This window comes from Glycine soja, chromosome 18, assembly GCF_004193775.1.
Source record: "Glycine soja cultivar W05 chromosome 18, ASM419377v2, whole genome shotgun sequence".
In the NCBI taxonomy this organism is placed as follows: domain Eukaryota; kingdom Viridiplantae; phylum Streptophyta; class Magnoliopsida; order Fabales; family Fabaceae; genus Glycine; species Glycine soja.
Window position 1 is genome coordinate 10982759 of NC_041019.1, and position 20121 is coordinate 11002879.

General features: G+C 38.4%; 1 protein-coding gene across 1 annotated transcript; it reads right to left on the bottom strand.

Annotated features, from left to right (window-relative positions):
* Nucleotides 1–7723: 7723 nt before the first annotated feature.
* On the bottom strand, nt 7724–13029 carry LOC114396920. The gene is made up of 3 exons (XM_028359084.1): nt 12635–13029; nt 10482–11648; nt 7724–8954 (listed from the first exon to the last, which is right to left on the bottom strand). The coding sequence occupies exons 1-3, from the start codon at nt 13027–13029 to the stop codon at nt 7724–7726; spliced, it is 2793 nt and encodes a 930-aa protein (XP_028214885.1).
* Nucleotides 13030–20121: the final 7092 nt, after the last annotated feature.

The following is a 20121-nucleotide window of genomic DNA, read 5'->3' on the forward strand; positions in this document are numbered from 1 at the left end:
GATATTGATTGATTGAGTGATATTATGTTGGATTCTTGAGTATGTGAATGATGAGAAAATGTGTGAGACGTGTAGTGTTGAGATGTGGCATCATGCAATAAGTGGTGGAATGACGTGAGTTATGTTTAAGTAAGTTGTATTTCATTTATATGATATGTATATCTATGCTATTTTGTTTCTCTCTATTAGTTAGGAATGTGATAACTCACTTTCTGTGTGATGTTTGTGTTTGGATCCTATGATGATCTCGAACCTTGTGTTTGTGGGAGCAAATGGTTAGGTGGATATGTATGGAGAACCTCATGTTAGAGGACGATGGAACACAATGCTCTAATATGAGACATTGGGGCATGAGCTTTTGTTTTAAATGCATGATGTTTCGAGCCGAAAATATTTCTAACAAGTTGTATTTGTAATAGTGAAGTGAATGTGAACCTTTTACCTGCGTGAACTCTTTTATGTTCATTGAATAAAATCTCATTTTATGTAATTCTGTATTTTCATGTATGTTATTATATAAATATGTATATCGGAGTAGTGGGTGCCACATTTAGCGTTGATTTTGCATAAACATAAATATATAGAATTAATATATTTAATCGGTCTTCAATTTATTTTTATATTCTTAATCCATAATTTATTTTGTTATTAATCATATCTACTATTTTAATAGAATTTTCCTTCTTTTATTATTTTTATAATATTTTTAAATAACGGTTATTTGAAAACCCGTCTTAGAAAGACACCCTTATAAAATGGTTCTTAGATCAGAACCGTCTTACAATGGCGCCTTCTAAGACGGTTCTGAACTAAGAATACTCTTCTAAGATGATTCTTTCAAAGAACTGACTTAGAAGAACATGTTTTTCTAAGACAGTTTTTTACGGAACCGTTGTAGAAAGTGAAAACTTTATATGACGTTGCCTACGACAACTGTTAATAACCGACGTCGAATGTGCCTAATAACCAACGTAGAAGAGGTTTTTTTAGTAGTGTTAGCGCGCTACGTGGGACTTAGTAGGAATGCATGACTCACTTAGCCTGCGCCTTTGCGCTTAGCCCAATTAGAAATATTACAAAAGATATGTTTTTTTGGGCTTAGTGCGACATGTAGACTTAGCGAGTTGCCTATTCATGCTTAGTTTGCACCTACGTGCTTAGCCCAAATACAAAATATTTCAAAATAGGGAGTTCTTTGGGTTTAGCGCAATGTGAAGACTTAGCGCAACTATCAAAACAATATGTGTGCGCTTACGCGCTAAACGCACAACATAATCAGACAACAAACAACAACAAACATATGCACATAAATCAACTAACACAAATATTCACAGAACCATGGGCATAACCAAAATCAACCAAACATCAACACAATAACAAACATCAACACATAAATCAACTAACACAATTATTAAACAAGTCACAGAAAAGAAGAGAAAAAGGGGTAGAAATCCTGGGTTGCCTCTCAATAAGCGCTTCTTTAACGTCACTAGCTTGATGGACCTGATGCCTTCAAGTTGGCATGAAGGTCACATAGAACACATCTTCCTTGCATTTTCGCTTCTTAGCTAGAGACTCCATGAAAGTCATGTATTCCTGAAACGTCTTCCATATCATTGCAAGAGAAGTGTTGGTGATTAAGGAAAAAATGACACTGAAGGATTTCTTGTTGAAAGTCACATAGAACACATCTTCCTTGCATTTTCGCTTCTTAGTTAGAGACTATGAAATTCATGTATCCTTGAAACACCTTCCATATCATTGCAAGGGAAGTGTTGGTGATCAAGGAAAAATTGACACTGAAGGATTTATCACGTTCTCCATGCCTTTCTTCCTTGCCAATCAATTGATAAGGAGAGGTATTGACTTGGAGAGGACTTTTTTTATTGAATTTCTACTTGTGAGAACTTGTCCCATTGTTGTTGTGTACTCTCTTCACCTTTCTTTTTTTTTCTTCATCTTTTTCTCTTGAATTTCTACAAGACTCTCTTCATGTGCTTTAACCTCTACAAAATTTTCTTCCCTTATGACCAAAAAAGGTATTTCAGCCACTTCTTTTACTAACTTACCAACTTGAATCTTAAGATTTTGAATTGAGTTTTGATTGGCTTTGAAGCTAGCTTGGGAAGTTTCCATGAATTCCATCAACACATTCTCAAGATTAGAGAGTCTTTCTTTTTCATATTGATTGTAAGGGTGAAACTCTTGCTCCCACCAAGAATTTTTGATGGAGTAAGAATGACAATTATCATTGAAATGTTCTCCTCCACAAAAATCACAATTGACAAGCTGTGGGTGATAGGCCCTTAATTGCATGATTTCAACATGATCAAATAACATCTTTAATTGGTTGCTAAGAAGCCTTCATTGTTTGGGCATACTACTCAAAATATCTTCCATGGATCAAGTTCTTCAAAGGTTCCACCCTGCAAGCATAGACTAAAAAAAGGAACTTTTTTCTCTTTTTTTAGACAAAGAACCAAATAATAAAGAATTGATTCTTAAAATGAGGATATGCAAACTACCAAGTACAAGGAATAAAGTCTTCGACAATGGCGCCAAAAACTTGTTGACTCCTTGGCAAGCATACCAATTTGTACAAGTAATAAATAAATGGTAAGACCAAGTGTCGAGTCCACATGGACTTTGCTTGTACTCAGAGATTACATATATACATACATACATACATACATATATATATATATATATATATGTGTGTGTGTGTGTGTGTGTGTGTATAATTCTTAAGCAATTAATGAATCAAATCAAATCTTGTTCATTGATTACACATAAATATAAATTGACAGAAATTAACAAAAAAATGATGTTAAGAATGATATTTTATTTACAAAAAATCAATCTTAAGATTCTTATATGAACATCGGTTTTTATTTAATCATGACATTTTATTTACAAAAATGCCATTGCGCATTTTTTAACATCAGATTTTGTCAAAATCAATGTTAATTGGGCAATGTTAAATCCTATTTTTGTAGTAGTGACACTATATCTAGGTTTTTCAACCCCAAATCTGCCACAAATAAGAAGGTTCTGAAGAGGTGGCATTGATACCCTTGAAGAGGACGATGTTGTCGGCAACGAAAGGAGATGGGATTTCTTGCAACAAAGATGAACCACTAAAATGGTGAAGAATTACGAACCACAAGAGAGTTAGAGGAGCACAAAAGAGATTACTCCAACTATGAGTATCTGAAGAAAGGTAGGAGGGAGGGAACTTTGAGTGGCAGACGATGGCGATAGGAGAGAGTTTCAATGGCAACAACAGGAGAAACCTTCGATGGCCATGGCTAACAGGAATGAGAGCACAAGAGGGAATGGAAGTGAGAGGGTATACGCAAAGATATTGAGCACTAGAGTGAAAGTCCAATGATATGGGTTCATAGAATGTTGTTTTTATAGTAGTGGACGAAACTGTCCAATCTAAGGGTTCAACAAGTTGAGACAGAGGGCATCTCAACAACCACCTCTAGTTTCAGAAGAAAAATCTATTTTGGGTGCTTGTGTAAGCACAAAGGGAAGTTGTTTTGGTACTACTGCTAATCCCTCAGGGGAGGAGCTTGACACTGATATGATGAAAGTGCAGGGGTTGTACTATGAGGATAAGCATTTTACTTGCCTGGTGGCCTTTGGAAAGGTATATGGGGGGGTGTCAATCGTACACTATGTGCATTTGACTAATGATGTGGTCAAGGTATGTGTTGAAGAAGTTCGAGATGCCAATTATGAAGTCTCTGTTCCCACTTTAGAGGTTCAGTTAGTGAGACAGGTCATCGATTCCTTCATTGCATGGTTGAGACTTGTGAAGCCTATTTCACATGAGGTATTTACTTAAGTTATATTTATTTGTAGGCCAAATGACCTATTTAGTCCCTTATCTTATTTTTTTTTTTGTTCAATTTGGTCCTTTATATTTTATAAAGTTCATTTTGTTCCTTTATGTTTTAAACAAGAACCAAAATGATCCTTTCGTCAGTGCAAACTACCGTTAGTGAAATAAAGGTATTGATAGCTAAAAGCTGCCACAAAATGTAATTTTTTTCTCCCCTTCATCTTCCTCCTTTTCTTCTCTCTTCTCTTTCCTCCTCCCCATCTTCACCTCCAACTCAACAACATACAACAATAGTATAGTGTGTTATAGAAACCTAACATTATTCCATTGTCTTCCTTCTCTATTGCTCATTTTTCTTTTCTCTTCTTTCTCTCTTTGGAATTTTAACCTAGATCATAGATGACGATGTTGTGAGAAAATTGTGAGAGAAAGAGAAAGCAACAAATTCACAAAGCATCCGAGGAACACATGAATTCCGACATGAAAGCACCAGAAGTTGTAACCTACCACAACATATTTGGATTTATCATTTACAACCATCGATGATCTCCACTATAAACGATGCCATCACTAATACCAACACACTTTTTCTCCTCACCATTACAACTTCACACCTTTTGCGTAGAGATCTACTTTTCATGTTACTGTGACAAGGCTGTTGAGCAACGGAGGGTAACCTTATCACCCACTCTTTTTTGTGTGCATGGAAAATCAATTGTGGCTGCCAAAAAAACCGATTGTTTCTGTTACATACTCGATTCTACAATACACCAAAGACAAAATAAAAGCCTTTTTTTTTAAGAATCTGGATTTGTTTCTACAACCATTGTTTCTTTACCCTTACTATTTTAGTCTCCAATATCTTTATTTAATTAACGATGTTAAATTTGCATTGATGGAAGTACCATTTTGCTCCTTTTTCAAAACATAAAAGGACTTGTTGCAATGTGGGCCACGATAGGGCGACGAAATAAAATCTTAAGTAAATAAATAAATTGCTTTCCCAAAAATGAAAAACTTGGGAGTCGCCACCAACGTTTATTTAAGGAAAATGTTGAGAAAACTAAAAAAAAGGATAAGGAATGGTCTACGGTTTGAGAAAAGAGATTCGGGAGTCGTTTACGCACGGGGAAGGTGTTAGCACCCCAGGAGAGTGTGCTAAAAATAAAGTGACTTTTAATTATTTATCTTCCCTTGAAAACATGACTTATATTTGTTATATTTCTTGTTTATTTAGAAAAAGAAAGAAAACTTTTATTTTTTTTAGGAAAAAAAAGATTTTATTTTTTAGTTTTTTTTGGGGTCGGCAAGGGATTTGCCCTCACTCCTACGTATCCCCAGGTACAATGAGAAAATCAGACTTACGCAGTTCTTTTTAGGAAAAAAATGTTCGTGTGTTGAGTTGACTTAATTTTATTTTATTTTCTTTTGAAAGATTTTGGGTTGTGGTAAGCTTTGTGAAGTCAAGTAAGTCAGAGACCCAACATGGAATTCACAAAATTTACTCACACTTTATCAAAACACTTTCAAGCAAGTCGGAGATCCTGCATGGAGTGTGTCTAACATGAAAAAGGAGAATTGAGTGATTATTTATTCGAGAATGTTACCTTTTTGGAAAAGACTTTAGTTTTGTGGTAAACTTTGTGAACTCAAGTAAGTCGAAGACCCAGCATGTCATTCACAAAATTTACTCACATGTTATTGAAACACCACTAAACAAGTCGAAGACCCAGCATGGAGTGCACATAGTGTAAGCGTGTACTAAATAATGCTAATGCGGATTTTCAAAAATAAATAAATAATAGGCATAGTGCTATGAAATCAGATAAATAGAATGGAAAGTGATAGAATAGAAGTGGGGAGTATACTTAGTAATTAAGGTTGTAGGATTAAAACATGGGGGAAAATAAAACGATTAACGAGGTATTTACAATGCATTATTAATTAAACTAACTAGCTAGAAAATGATTAAAAAAACATTAAAGAATAAAATAAATGATAGAGACCATAAAGAAATAAAATAGAAAAAAAAGTTATCCACTAATATTTATAATTTTTATTTTATTTTCTTTTTTTAAAAGTCAAAGGGTTGACTTGGACTTAGTCAACACTAACGGAGTGCTGACATGGTGGGCCTAATCACCATCCTAAGTGGTAGGGGTGCACATATAAAGAACGGAGTGTAACCATAATTTTTATTTTATTTCGGGCTTCACAAAAAAATGAGCTGGGCCCAAAATGAAAATGGTGCATGTGTGAAAAAAAAAGGGTGTAAACAATTGTGTTTATTTTATTTCAGACTTCACAAAAATGGCTAGGCCCAAAACAAAAACATGCATGTATGAGAAAAACATGGTGTGAATAGCGTTTCCATCTTATTACAGACTTTGCCAAAATGGGCTAGGCCCAAAACAAAAGAAAGTGCATGTATTAAAAAGGTGGTGTAAACAACAATTTTTTTTGTTGTTTTTTTTTCTCATTTTTTGTTTTTTTAGGGTTGGGTTAGAACTGGGTCAGGCGACCTGGCCCAACCCGCATTTAGGCTTCAATGTTGAAATACTACTACAAAAAGTGGATTCAACATCGGTGTGTTAACATCGGTTGTTAAAAAAACCGATGTTAACATATGCGCGGTGGCATAATAGTAAATACCGTGTATACGTTAACATCGGTTTTGTGAAAAACCGATGTTAACGAAGTTCATTAACATCGGTTATTGGAGAACCGATGTTAACATTTATTAGTAACATCGGTTTTTAAATAACCGATGTTAACATATGTTTATTAACATCGGGTTTTTAGAAAACCGATGTTAACGTTTGTTATGTTAACATCGGTTTTCTCCAGAAAACCGATGTTAACCTTAACATCATTTTGTTAACATCGGGTTTTTTTAAAAACCAATGTTGAAGTTATATTTTAAAAAATATGGTGAGCCCTAAGAAGCTGGCACTCTGTGTCTTCTTCTCCATCTAAGCTTTCGCGCTCTCTTCTTCTTCTAATCTCTGTCTAGCGAAACCGTCCATGTGTGCATCTGAGCATCGTGTTCGTCGCACTCGAGCATCGTCACAAGTCTCTGCTTCTTCTCCTTCACCACCATACCTAGGTATGTTTCGTCTCCTTCGCGTTGTCTTGTCCTTCTCTCTGTCTTCTTCTCCATCTAAGCTTTCTTGCTCTCTTTGTTCTCCATCTACCTTGAAGCTGTATGTTCTCCATCTGACCATCATTTTGTCTAAGGTCGAGCATCGTGTTCGTCGCACTCGAGCATCGTCAGAAGTCTGTGCTTCTTCTCCTTCGCCACCTCACGTAGGTATGTTTGGTCTAATCCTGTATAAATATTTGATTGCATTCATGTATCGCACACTTAGTGAACTAAACATGGCTAGGGTTTCTCATATTTAACTCGAGCATCGTGACAACTTTGTGCTTCTTCTCCTTAGTGAAGTTTCCCTTACCCTTATTGTGTTCTTCTAACAGTTTAAGAGTTAACGCCTATTATTGGAGTTTAACAGTTTCCATTACCCTTATTGTGTTCTTGTAACAGTTTAAGAGTTAACGCCTATTATTGGAGTTTAACAGTTTCCCTTACCCTTATTGTGTTCTTGTAACAGTTTAAGAGTTTAAGAGTTAACGCCTCCTAGTTCCTAAAACCTTCCTTAAGATTAGAGGACCATTGGTTAAAATGAAGAGTAAAATCCTTGTCCATTGCTTTGATCCACGACCATTTTTTTTTGAACCGCCAAGAATAAATATATTAATAGATAAGAGTACCAGGGGTACTACATGAAACACAGGAGAAGAAACTCCTGAAAGGATACAAAAAACATGACCCCTTCGTGAGGAAACCCACAAACCCCTCCCTACAAAGCAAACTTAAACAAAAACTAAGGACATTGCTGAGGACCAGTGGTGAAAAGGAGCACAGAAATTCTTTTCCCACCCCTTGAGCCAAGTCCAAGTGAGGAAAATAGAATTATCTATCAACTTATGAATATCAAACGCCTGATTGTGAAACACCAAGTCATTTCTGGATTGCCAGATTGACTTTGTAGCAGCCAACCACCAAGTCTTCCTTCTTCTAGTAATATTCTTTCCTCCAGTTGTAGTTGAGGTGTGAAGAAAATTAGCCATGGGACTATTATGTAGAACTGTGCCTTCCTTAACCCAAGTGAAGAATTCCCACCACAGTGGCAGCACTTTATTGCAAGTGAAGAATAGATGGGATGCAGTTTCGGGTTGAGTTTGACATAGAGGGCATAGGTCATTGTCAAGCTGGATTTGTCTCCTAGAAAGATTATCCTTAGTAGGGAGTCTATCCCAGAGAAGCCTCCAAGCAAAAGACAGAACCTTAGGGGGGACTTTAAGATCCCAAAGCTGGTGAAAACCCGAATCTTGATCTTCTAAAATCTGCTCTGCTTTAATGAGGTTGTAGGCTGATTTAGTAGAGAAGATGCCATTAGGTTCAGCTCCCCACAGCCAGGTATCTTTCAGGGTACCACAAATTCTGATAGCAGCAATAGTCTCTAAGAAAGTTGATGCTACCCCCATCTCGCTATCAAATAGATTGCGTCTCCAAGAGAAATTCCATTCCCACCCATGCTTGGAAAAGTACCCCATGTCTTCAACAGAATGCAATCTTTGGGAAGAGATTTGGTATAATTTTAAGAATCGTTCTTTAAACGGTACCCCACCATCAGCCCAAGGGTCTTCCCAAAAAAGAGCTTGGTCTCCCCTACCCACCTTCCAAGAGAGCTGCTTGGAAACATCCACCATGACCGGGTGCTGATTGACACTCTTTAAATCAGACCACCATTGAGAGAAATATTTCTTTGATGGTCGCTGATCCAAACCTCTCCAACCCTTATACTTAGAAAATAGGATCTTACTCCAGAGCTGGTCTGATTGGTGGAACATCAGCCACTTCCATTTAATTAGCAAAGCATAATTGAGTGCCTTAATATCTGTAATTCCCAGGCCTCCCTTAGCTGTAGGGGCACAGACTTTGCTCCAAGGTATCCATGCTATCTTTTTCCCATCACAGCTGCCACCCCAAAGAAATTTCCTTTGGATTTCTGTTAGCCTCTTGATCACTGCTATAGGGGCCCTGAAAAAAGACAGATAAAACATAGGCAGTGCTGTTAAAACAGCTTTTATTAGGGTAATTCTGCCAGCCATAGAGATGCTTCTCTATTTCATGAAAAGGGCATCTTCTAATAGTTTGGTTCCATGAAAAGTTGTATCTTGGAACACCACCTTATTTCTATGGTGCCATATTGTCCAAGTTAAAGCAATCCACCAGCATTTCCAGGTTTTGGACCTGACTCCATCTGCTACCTCCATTCCATGTTGCAGAAAATGGTCCCTATGATTTTGTGGCATTACAGTGATAAGATTAACCCAGGACATTGATTCCCAAAATATAGAAGTTTAGTTGCTGCCACAGCTGATATTCTCTGGATTCAAACTCTTCTCTTGGAACTTTCAGTCCCTCATTGTAGACCTAGGTAGGTTAATTATTCACCATGAAGTAAAAAGAGAGTATCATTTGTATATGCATATAGATATATATAACATAACAAGGCAGTTAGAGAGAGGAAAAAATAGAGAAAGAGAATGATAGTAAGGGAGAAGTTCATTTATGTTCCAAATTTCAGTGACATGATTGATTCATTGATTAAATTCCAAGCAGCATGGCTAAAGGCTTTTGAGTTCTGCCCTTAATTGTTGTTTTATTCTTCTGTATTTTATACTTGTTTTTTCTATAGTTCATTTCATCATCATTGTAACTATAGCTGCCTATTATAAAATAGCTTAGACAATCTAGGTCTGCTGCTTCTGAACCTTTTATTTATCCTTGAAGTAGTTTCATTTTTTTTTTATTTGTGTTCAACTAGTGAAGAGTGAAGACTGAAGTTGTTCTGTCAGACTCGCTGATTTTCCTTTCATTTCAACGGAAGCCTAAGCAATACACTGCCACTGAATTGCCAGTAAGAAAAATTGGTCATGAAATACACACACACACACACACACACACACACACACACAAACCCTAATGACACACACACACACATACACACACGTATGATAGAAACACACAGACACACACTGATGACACACACATACACACACACACACACTCATCATACAAAGACACACACACAAGTTTGATAACAAATTTGTTGAATTATACATGCAGAAATTTGTTCAGTTCTAACTTGTTAGCTGTGACAAGGTAGCTGGCCTCTTCATAAGGTACTTATCTAAGTTTAACTTAAATTCTACTGCAGTGGTGATGACCTACTAATATTAGTGAAAACAAATTTGCCTACTGTACCTTAGTTAATTTGTTCACAGTTGTAAAAAATGAATTGATTTTAACTTGAGTTATTCGTATTTTAAGTTTTCAAATATGCTTGCATGTTTGTTTTTTTTTGCACTGCAAAAATCTGAAGATGGAAGTCTGTCTCCATTCCATTTAACCAACACCAAGTGTGGAATAGATACTACCTTATGCACCACTTTTTTAGGAATTTTGAAGAATGACAGTAGGTAGATAGGAAGGGCTGTTAGGAATATCCTGCCTCCCATAGAGAGACATCTCTGCTTCCATTTGGCTACCTTAGATTCAAACTTGCTGATGAGAGGCTGCCAAACATCCCAGCTTTTAGAGGTGGACCCTACTGGAATTCCAAGGTAAGAAAATGGAAATTCCAGCTGGCCACAATTAAGGTAGCTAGCTACTTCCCTGCACCAGTCCAAAGATTTACCCAAGCACCCAAATTGGCTTTTAGCATAGTTAATCTTGAGTCCTGAAACCAACTCGAAAATTCTGAGGATAGATTTCATGACTCTAACATTAGCTGTAGTTGCAGTTCCAAAAAACAGTGTATCATCTGCATACTGCAAGATGTTAATCTCCTCCTTTTGCCTCCCCACTTTATAGCTGCTGAAAAGGTTTTTGGAGACAGTTGTCCTCATCAAACCAGTGAGTCCCTCAGCTGCTATATTAAATAGGAAAGGTGCAAGGGGATCTCCTTGCCTCAGTCCCCTCTCAGGCACAAATTCTCTAGTAGTGCTGCCATTGATCAAAATTGATATAGTTGCACTAGAAAGGCATCCATGGATCCATTTTCCCCATCTTTCACAAAATCCCATCCTCATCATCATATAGTTTAGGAATCCCCAAGAAACTGAGTCATAAGCTTTTTCAAAGTCAAGTTTGAAAACCATGCAGGGGTTATTTTTGAATTTAGCTTCAGCTAAGACCTCATTAGCTATCATTACACCATGGAAGATATGTCTGCCTTTGAGGAAAGCAATTTGCCTTTCATCAATTAAGTGAGGCAGCACAAGAGCCAGCCTATTAGCCAGGACTTTGGACATTATTTTGTAGACACGCCCTATGAGAGAGATGGGTCTATAGTCATTAAGAGATTGTGGGCTATTGGTTTTGGGGATGAGGGCTATGAAGGATGCATTACTTCCTTTGGGGAATCTGCCATTAATGAAGAATTCATCAAAGAATATGATAAAATCAGGTTTTAGAGTTTCCCAAAACTGTTTGATGAAATTGAAATTCAAACCATCCAGGCCAGGACTTTTATCTCCCCCGCAAGCCCAAACTGCAGACTTGATTTCCAGCTCAGTGAATCTATCAACAAGGCTTTCCTTCTGCCTTTGATCAAGGGAAGAGAACTGGATCCCTTCCAAGGTTGGTCTGCAAGGATTATGTTCTGAGAATCTTTCTTTAAAGTGCTGAAGAACTGCAATCTTGACACTGATGATTCTGTGGAAATTTCTGCATTAATGCAACTCCTTCACCATTCCAGCAATCGGGAGTGATTATAAAATAGAAAAACTAAGATGAATTTAATTTAAATTACTACTTTGTTATCATTCTTGATGGATGTTCTAGCATTCATGAGTATTGACTTTGGTTTAATGGCTTCCATTTCTTACTATATGATTAAATCCTGCTCTGATATTGGATGACCATTGGTTGAAATGAATACCAAAATCTTCTCCAAATGTGTCAGCCATGTCCATGATCATTGGTTTTTTTTTTTTTCAGGTTATCATAGACTACTTTTAATTGACATTGTTGTTGAAGGTCGTTCGGGTTATAGCAACTCCAGGTACGTACGTAGGAACTAGCATGTATATACTGTTGTTTCATTTAAAATATTATATAGTGGTGTTTGCTTTAAAATGTTATATACTGGTGTTTGATGTAAAATGTTGCATACTGGTTTCAATGAATGAGGAATTGAGTCCCTTAGGAAATGAATTTTTTTTTTTGGAAGGCATAAAATATATATATTATTAAAATGATCAAAGCAGTACAAGTGGTACTGGAATAAAAGAAATACAAGCACCTCTGGTGCTGCCCTCCAAAAAACCCCAAGCTATCCCAATAAAAGGCAATCCGACTTAGATTAACCAAAGGATTCCGATATGTTGGAAGACCATTGGTTAAAACTAATGTCAAAACCTTTCTCTTTAGATTTAAGCCAAGACCAAACTAAGTACAAAGCCTCGTCCATGACTTTATATGAATCAAAAGGTTTTTCTTGAAAAATCAGAAGATTCCTGTGATGCCATATAATGCTAGTTAGAGCAACCCACCAAGCACTCCATCTACTCCGATTTGTGTTTGTCCCAAACCCAACACAAAATTGAACAAAATGATTTAATGGGGAGGCTGGAAGGGGTCCTACAGCCTTGATCCATCCCATTGATTCCCACCACATATTTATTGTCCTTTTACAATTAAAGAAGAGATGCCCCACTTCCTCCTGCCCTTGGCCACAGAGTGGGCAACCAGCATCTTGAATATCCACATGTCTCCTTAACAGATTCCCTTTGGTGGGGAGCCTGTCTTTAAGAAGTCTCCAAATGAAAACTGCTGCCCTTGGGGGTATATTCAGATTCCAAATTAGTTTAGAAAACCTGTCTTGTGAACCGGAATCATTTAGCTTCAGCATTAGGCTATAAGCTGACTTGGTGGAGTACACACCGTTAGGTTCAGCTTTCCACATCATAATGTCCTTCACATTTCTCTGAATACATATAGATGTAATGTTTTCCATAAAGCTCACAGCCAAGTCATGTTCATGATCAAAAAGATTTCTCCTCCACTGCAAATCCCATCTCCAATTGTCCTGGGAGAAATTACCCATCATTGAAATGAGGCTGTGTTGCTGACTGCTTATCATGAAAAGTTGGTTGTATTGTTGTTTAAGAGTGCATTCGCCTACCCATCTGTCATGCCAAAAATCAATTCTGTCACCACAACCTATCTTCCAAACCATGTTTTGATGAAAAATGTTGTGCTGAGACTGGTGGTAAATCTTCCTCAGATCCTTCCACCAATTGGAAAATCCCCTTTTATCTCTTCCAAGCTAGAACTCCTTCCATCCACCATATTTGGAGTTAATAATTCTGGCCCATAGTTGCTTTTGTTCAGAAGCTAGGGCCCATTTCCATTTTCCCAGTTGGGATACCCAAATAATAGAAAGGGGTTTCTATTTGTCTGCAGTTCAGAAGTTGGGCTGCCTCATTTGCCCAGTTGACCATCCCTCCAATAATCCCAAACTGACTTTTGGCATAGTTGATCTTTAATCCAGAAGCCAATTCAAAACCTCACAGCAAAGCCTTCAAAACTAGAACATTCTCCCAAAGAGCCTCTCCCACAAAAGCCGTGTCGTCAGCATATTGCAAAATATTAGTGGGCTCCTTATTCTTCCCAACCAAGTAGCTTCTATATATATTTTTTTGCACTGCTTCCCTCATCAAACCTGTGATGCCTTCTCCAACTATGTTAAATAACAATGGGGCTAAAGGGTCCCCTTGCCTCAAGCCCCTAGAAGGGACAAACTCCTTTGAGGGACTGCCATTAACTAAAACTAATATGGTTGCTGTTGTGAGACATGCTGAAATCCATTGTCTCCACTTTGGACAAAATCCCATTCTTTGCAGCATATAGTCAAGAAAGGACCATGAGACTGAATTGTAAGCCTTTTCGAAGTCCACCTTGATTACCATAACTGGCTTCTTACATCTGCAAGCTTCCTCTATCACCTCATTGAGGATTAAGGTTCCATGCAGAATGTGTCTTTCTTTGATGAAGGCTGCCTGTCTCTCATCAATAAGAGCATATATAACTAGCCTCAGTCTATTTGCTAGTAACTTGGCTATGACCTTGTACATACAGCCAATCAAGGAGATTGGTCTATAGTCATTAAAAGTTTGAGGGTGATTAATTTTGGGAATTAGAGCCAGGAATGAAGCATTGCTGCCTTTAGGGAAGCAACCATGGACATGAAACTCATCTACAAATCTTCTGAAGTCAGATTTTACCACCTCCCAAAATTCTTTAATGAAATTGAAGTTAAAACCATCCGGTCCAGGGCATTTCTCCCCACCATAGCTCCACACTGCATCTTTGATTTCCTGGTCTGAGAAAGGAGCAATCAGAATTTCTCTCTGCCTCTGATTAATTGAGGAGAAATTAACTCCATCAAGGGTAGGTTTGATATTGTGCATTTCAGTGAATCTATTTTGGAAAAAGCTCACAGCTTCATTCTTAACTGCAGTGGGGTCCTGAACCCATACACCAGCAATGAGAATTCCATGCAGACTATTATAACTTCTTTTGAAATTTATGACTTTATGGAAATATGCTGAGTTGCAGTCCCCTTGTTTCAACCATCTTTCTCTAGATTTCTGTCTTAAAAGGGATTCAAAAGCATTTGAGGCCTCCCACAGTTGTTGTAAGGAAACAGAAAACCTTCTGCAGTGCTTATTTTTCCACCCACATTTTTTTTTATCAGCCAAGACAAATCCCGATGCTATGTTAGACGACCAATAGCTGTAGGTGAAGGCAAAGTCCTTGTCAAAGTTCTCCAGTCATCTTTTTTGTGAATCTGAATACAGTTGCCAGCAACATCATTACGGAAACAATCTTCCATCTCAAGCTCTCTGTCAAACAAGTGTCTTCTCCATTTAAATTTCCACTCCTACCCTTTTTCCACCCACATATTGCAGATGCTGCAGAATTTGTGCCTTAAATAAGCTGCAGTGCTTTGTAAAAGCTACAGTGCTCGTACATAACTTCAATTAATTTGAATCTGCTTTGCAAATGCTGCAGAATTTCAGGCTTAACCAAATTAGGATTTTCCACTCAGAAACCATCAATTTGCAGCATGAAGACACCATTCCTTAGATTGACCAAAAGCTTGTAAAGCATTGATTTGATACTGCTTCCCTCATCATGTGGCTCATGATGTTTACAATTTAATGATCCTTTGCTACCCTGCAATAAGACACACATAGATACACAAACACACACACATAGAGACAAACACACGCAGACACAAACACAAACACACACACACACACATAAAGATACACACACACACACACACATAGAGTCACACACACATAAAGACACAGACAAAGACACAAACACACTGAGCCACAGACACACACAGAGACCCACACACAAAGACACACACACTGAGTCATAAACACACACATACACAAACACACTCACACACATGGACAGACACACACACACATAAAGAGACAAACACACACACACACACAGATAAAGAGACAACCACAAACACACACACCCACACACACACAGATAAAGAGACAAACACACACACACACACACAGTCACACACACATAAAGAGACAAACAAACACACAAACACACTGAGCCACAGACACACACACAAAGACACACACACTGAGTCATAGACACACACATACACAAACACACTCACACACATAGACAGACACACACACACACACACACATAAAGAGACAAACACAAAACACACACACACGCACAACTGTTGATGTCCTTGTATGTTCTTGTACGTCATGAATGTTCTTGTATGTCATGAATGTTGTCATACGTGCTGAATGTAATTTGCTATATAAATAATTGTTGTTCATGCTGAGTGAACCGTAGATTCCCGTTTGAGACTGAATGCAATGATTCTTGCGGATAGTTTGCATTAGTCATTGTATTTAGTCTTGAATTGTCCGTTTGGACAGTTTGGGGAGACTTGTATTTTTATGTTAGACTCATTCGGTCAGGTTATTATTATTTTGATTAATTTGATGAAATTTCGGTTGAATGCATTTCAAGTTGTTCTCTGAGTGCATACTTGATTATCGTGAAATTCGTTTCACCGATGTCATGTCGTGTACTTGGAGACCAATGCAAAATGCTGCCGAAATTTACTCAAATTGTTCAAAATAATGCTAACCATGACGTTTGAGGCTAACATAAAAGACAGTCTTCCTAAATGGGATAGGGCCACACCTATAAATAAAAAAGTGAGATTTGCATGCATGGATTTGCTTAGATGGATCGAAGTTGGATCAATCAAAGTCGCATGAGCCCATAATATGAGGATGGCGTCGAGCAGTTTTTGCAATTTGCTTTAGAAAGAGGTCGACCGAATGAAGAAGGAAAATATTATTGTCCTTGCATCAACTGTTTGAATGGAAGACGACAACTACTTGACGACATACGGGACCATCTATTGTGTGATGGGATGAAGAAGAATTACACGACGTGGATATGGCATGGTGAAGTGACTGACATGCATACTGGGTTCCAATCTGAACCGTTTGATGTAGAAATGGGAGATCGCTTGGAAGACATGATTCGTGACCTTGGACAAGAGTGTTTTCAACAAGCACACGCCCCTGTGTATGAAGGATTGCAGAGTGATTCAAAGAAGCCTTTGTATACAGGGTGCAAGAATTCCTTAACCCTGTTGTCTACGGTGTTAAGTCTGGTTAATGTGAAGGCCAGGTATGGGTGGAGTGACAAAAGTTTCACCTCACTGCTTGAGGTAGTGCACAATATGCTTCCAGAGGACAACACGCTGCCTAAAAGTTACTATAAGGCGAAGAAGATATTGTGTCCCATGGGTATGGAGTATCAGAAGATTCATGCTTGCCCCAATGATTGCATACTCTACAGGCATGAATTCCAAGAAATGTCCAAATGCCTTGTCTGTGGGACTTCACGGTACAAAGTGAAGGATGAAGAGGAAAGCAATTCTGATGAAAACTCCAACAAGGGCCCCCCAGCGAAGGTTTTGTGGTATCTTCCAATCATTCCAAGGTTTAAGCGTCTGTTTGCTAACGAGGACGACGCAAAAGACCTTACATGGCATGCAAATGGAAGGATTTCTGATGGAATGGTCCGTCATCCGGCTGATTGCTCCCAGTGGAAGAAGATTGATGGTTTGTATCCGGATTTCGGGAATGAGCCAAGAAATCTTAGACTTGGACTAGCCAGTGATGGAATGAATCCATATGGCACCTTAAGCACTCAACACAGTTCATGGCCAGTTCTGCTAGTAATTTACAATTTGCCTCCTTGGTTGTGCATGAAGCGAAAATACATGATGTTGTCTATGATGATATCGGGCCCAAGACAGCCAGGAAATGACATTGATGTTTATCTAAGTCCGTTGGTTGAAGATCTGAGAAAGTTGTGGGACGAGGGGGTTGTAGTGTTTGATGCGTTTCGCAAGGAGACGTTTGAAATGCGTGCAATGCTTTTTTGTACCATTAATGACTTCCCAGCATATGGGAATCTCAGCGGTTACAGTGTTAAGGGTCATCATGCATGCCCCATCTGTGAAGAAAATACAAGTTACACACAACTGAAACATGGGAGAAAAACAGTCTACAGTAGGCATCGCCGCTTTCTAACACCCAATCATCCTTACAGACGACTGAGAAAAGCTTTTGATGGAAGTCAAGAGCATGATATTGCGCCGATACCGTTCACTGGTGAGCAGGTATATCAGCGGGTTCAACACCTGAACACTGTATTTGGGAAGACCCAAAAGAAGGATAAAAGTCAGAGTTGCATATGGAAGAAGAGGTCCATTTTCTTTGATCTTCCGTACTGGTGTGATCTTGACGTTAGACATTGTATTGATGTTATGCATGTGGAGAAAAATGTTTGTGACAGTGTGATTGGGACGCTCCTTAACATTCAAGGCAAGACGAAGGATGGCTTGAATACCCGTCAAGATCTAGCTGATATGGGTATAAGAGCACAGTTGCATCCAAGGTCTGATGGGAAGAAAATTTACTTGCCCCCAGCCTGCCATACTTTGTCCAAGAAGGAGAAGATAAGTTTTTGTCAGTGTCTTCGTCGGGTGAAGGTTCCACAAGGATACTCTTCAAATATTAAGAGCCTTGTGCAGTTGAAGGAGCTTAAGCTTGTAGGGTTAAAGTCTCACGATTGTCACGTGCTCATGCAACAATTTAGCCGTGGCTATACGAGATATCTTGCCAAACAAAGTCAGGTTCACGATAACTCGCCTGTGCTTTTTCTTCCATGCTATATGTAGCAAAGTTATTGATCCAGTAATGTTTGATGAGTTGGAAAATGAGGCCGCAATTATACTCTGCCAGTTGGAGATGTATTTTCCCCCTGCTTTCTTTGACATCATGATTCACTTGATTGTGCATTTGGTCAGAGAAATCAAATGCTGTGGTCCTATTTATCTACGGTGGATGTACCCGGTTGAGCGATACATGAAGATCTTAAAAGGGTATACAAAGAATCTATATCGTCCAGAAGCATCTATTGTTGAGAGGTACATTGCAGAAGAAGCCATTGAATTTTGTTCAAAATACTTAGAGAAGGCTAAAGTTGTTGGGCTTCCTGAGTGTCGGCATGATGACAGAGTGGGTGGTAAGGGTTCAAGAGGACTGCAGGTGATCACTCCAAGTGTAGAAGATTTGTTACAAGCTCACTTGTATGTCTTGAACAACAGTAATGAAGTTTTGCCATACATAGTTAAGCATGAAGCTTTAGTTAAACAGAATAATCCGAAAATGTCAAAGAATTGGGCGTTGAAAAAGCATAACAAAACTTTTCTGTGATTGGTTTAAAGATACAATCTTTGCAGATGAGAATGCTTCAGAAACATTAAGAAAACTAGCAGATGGGCCTAAAAGAAATGTTATAACCTGGCAAGGATATGACATAAACAGGTATTCATTTTACACAAAAGCACAAGATGACAAAAGTACAATGCAGAACAGCGGGGTCACCCTAAGGGCTGAATCTCAACACTTTGCAAGTGTCAATGACGCCAATCCCTGTGTAGCTTCCATCCCTTACTTTGGGTTCATTGATGAAATTTGGGAGCTTAATTATGTGAAATTTACAGTATGTGTTTTCAAATGTAAATGGGTTGACAGCAACACCGGTGTGCGCACCGATGATATAGGATTTACCCTGGTAGATCTAAAGAAACTTGGTTACCACAATGACCCTTTCATCATGGCAGAACAAGCTAGACAAGTATTTTACGTGCAAGACCCTTGTGATGAAAGGTGGTGCATGGTTCTGCAGGGCAAAACAGTTGGTGTTAATGTAGAAGATGATGATTCATACATGGACACCTATGTTAGTCCTTTGACCGCTCAAATCACTGGTAACGTTGTCGAAGAAGAAGAAGCTGACGACGTTCATGCAAATCGAAATGATCATGATGAAGGAGAATTGATTAACATCGGCTAATGTAATTTTCTGCAGAGACAGAGGTCACCAAACCTAGTAAGTGACAACTACATTTTTCTCTGATTGAGGCATCGGTTTTTTGTTTCAATTTGCCTCCTTAGGACTTCATCCAGCTGATGTTTGTCGTCAGTTTCATCATCCACCACCCTTTTCTTCTCTGGCTTCTCACGTTCATTGTTGTTAAACCCATATTTATGCTCTCTTCCCTTCATGTCTTGTTTTATCACAACTTTAGCTGAATCTCCCATCTTCAGCATAGTTGAAACTCCTGTCTCATTGTCCAATGCCACACTTTGATGGCCTGTATCTCTTTTCTTCGTATGTTCTAGTGCTTCAACTTCATAATGCATAAAGCAATCAGAATTTCCGAGTGATCACCAAAGGCTTCTGCATCAGCATTGACACTCTCCACCCTCTTTGGTTTATGCTTCTGTGTTTTCTTCCGTGCCTCCTCGTTATAAATCTCAGCTTTATTCGAGGTTGCACTAGAACGATCACCACCAATCTGTGCTTCTTCCTCGTCTATCAGGCCAATATCTTTCCTTTCAACTTTTGTTTTGTAAATTACAGTGTAGTTTTCAAAAGCAAAGGTGAAAGGAAAGATATTGAGCTGGTAGAGGAGGAACAGGCACGGATTGGTGTTGATCCTTCTAGTGGGACCTCCAATAAATCTGAGAATTATAAGGAGGAA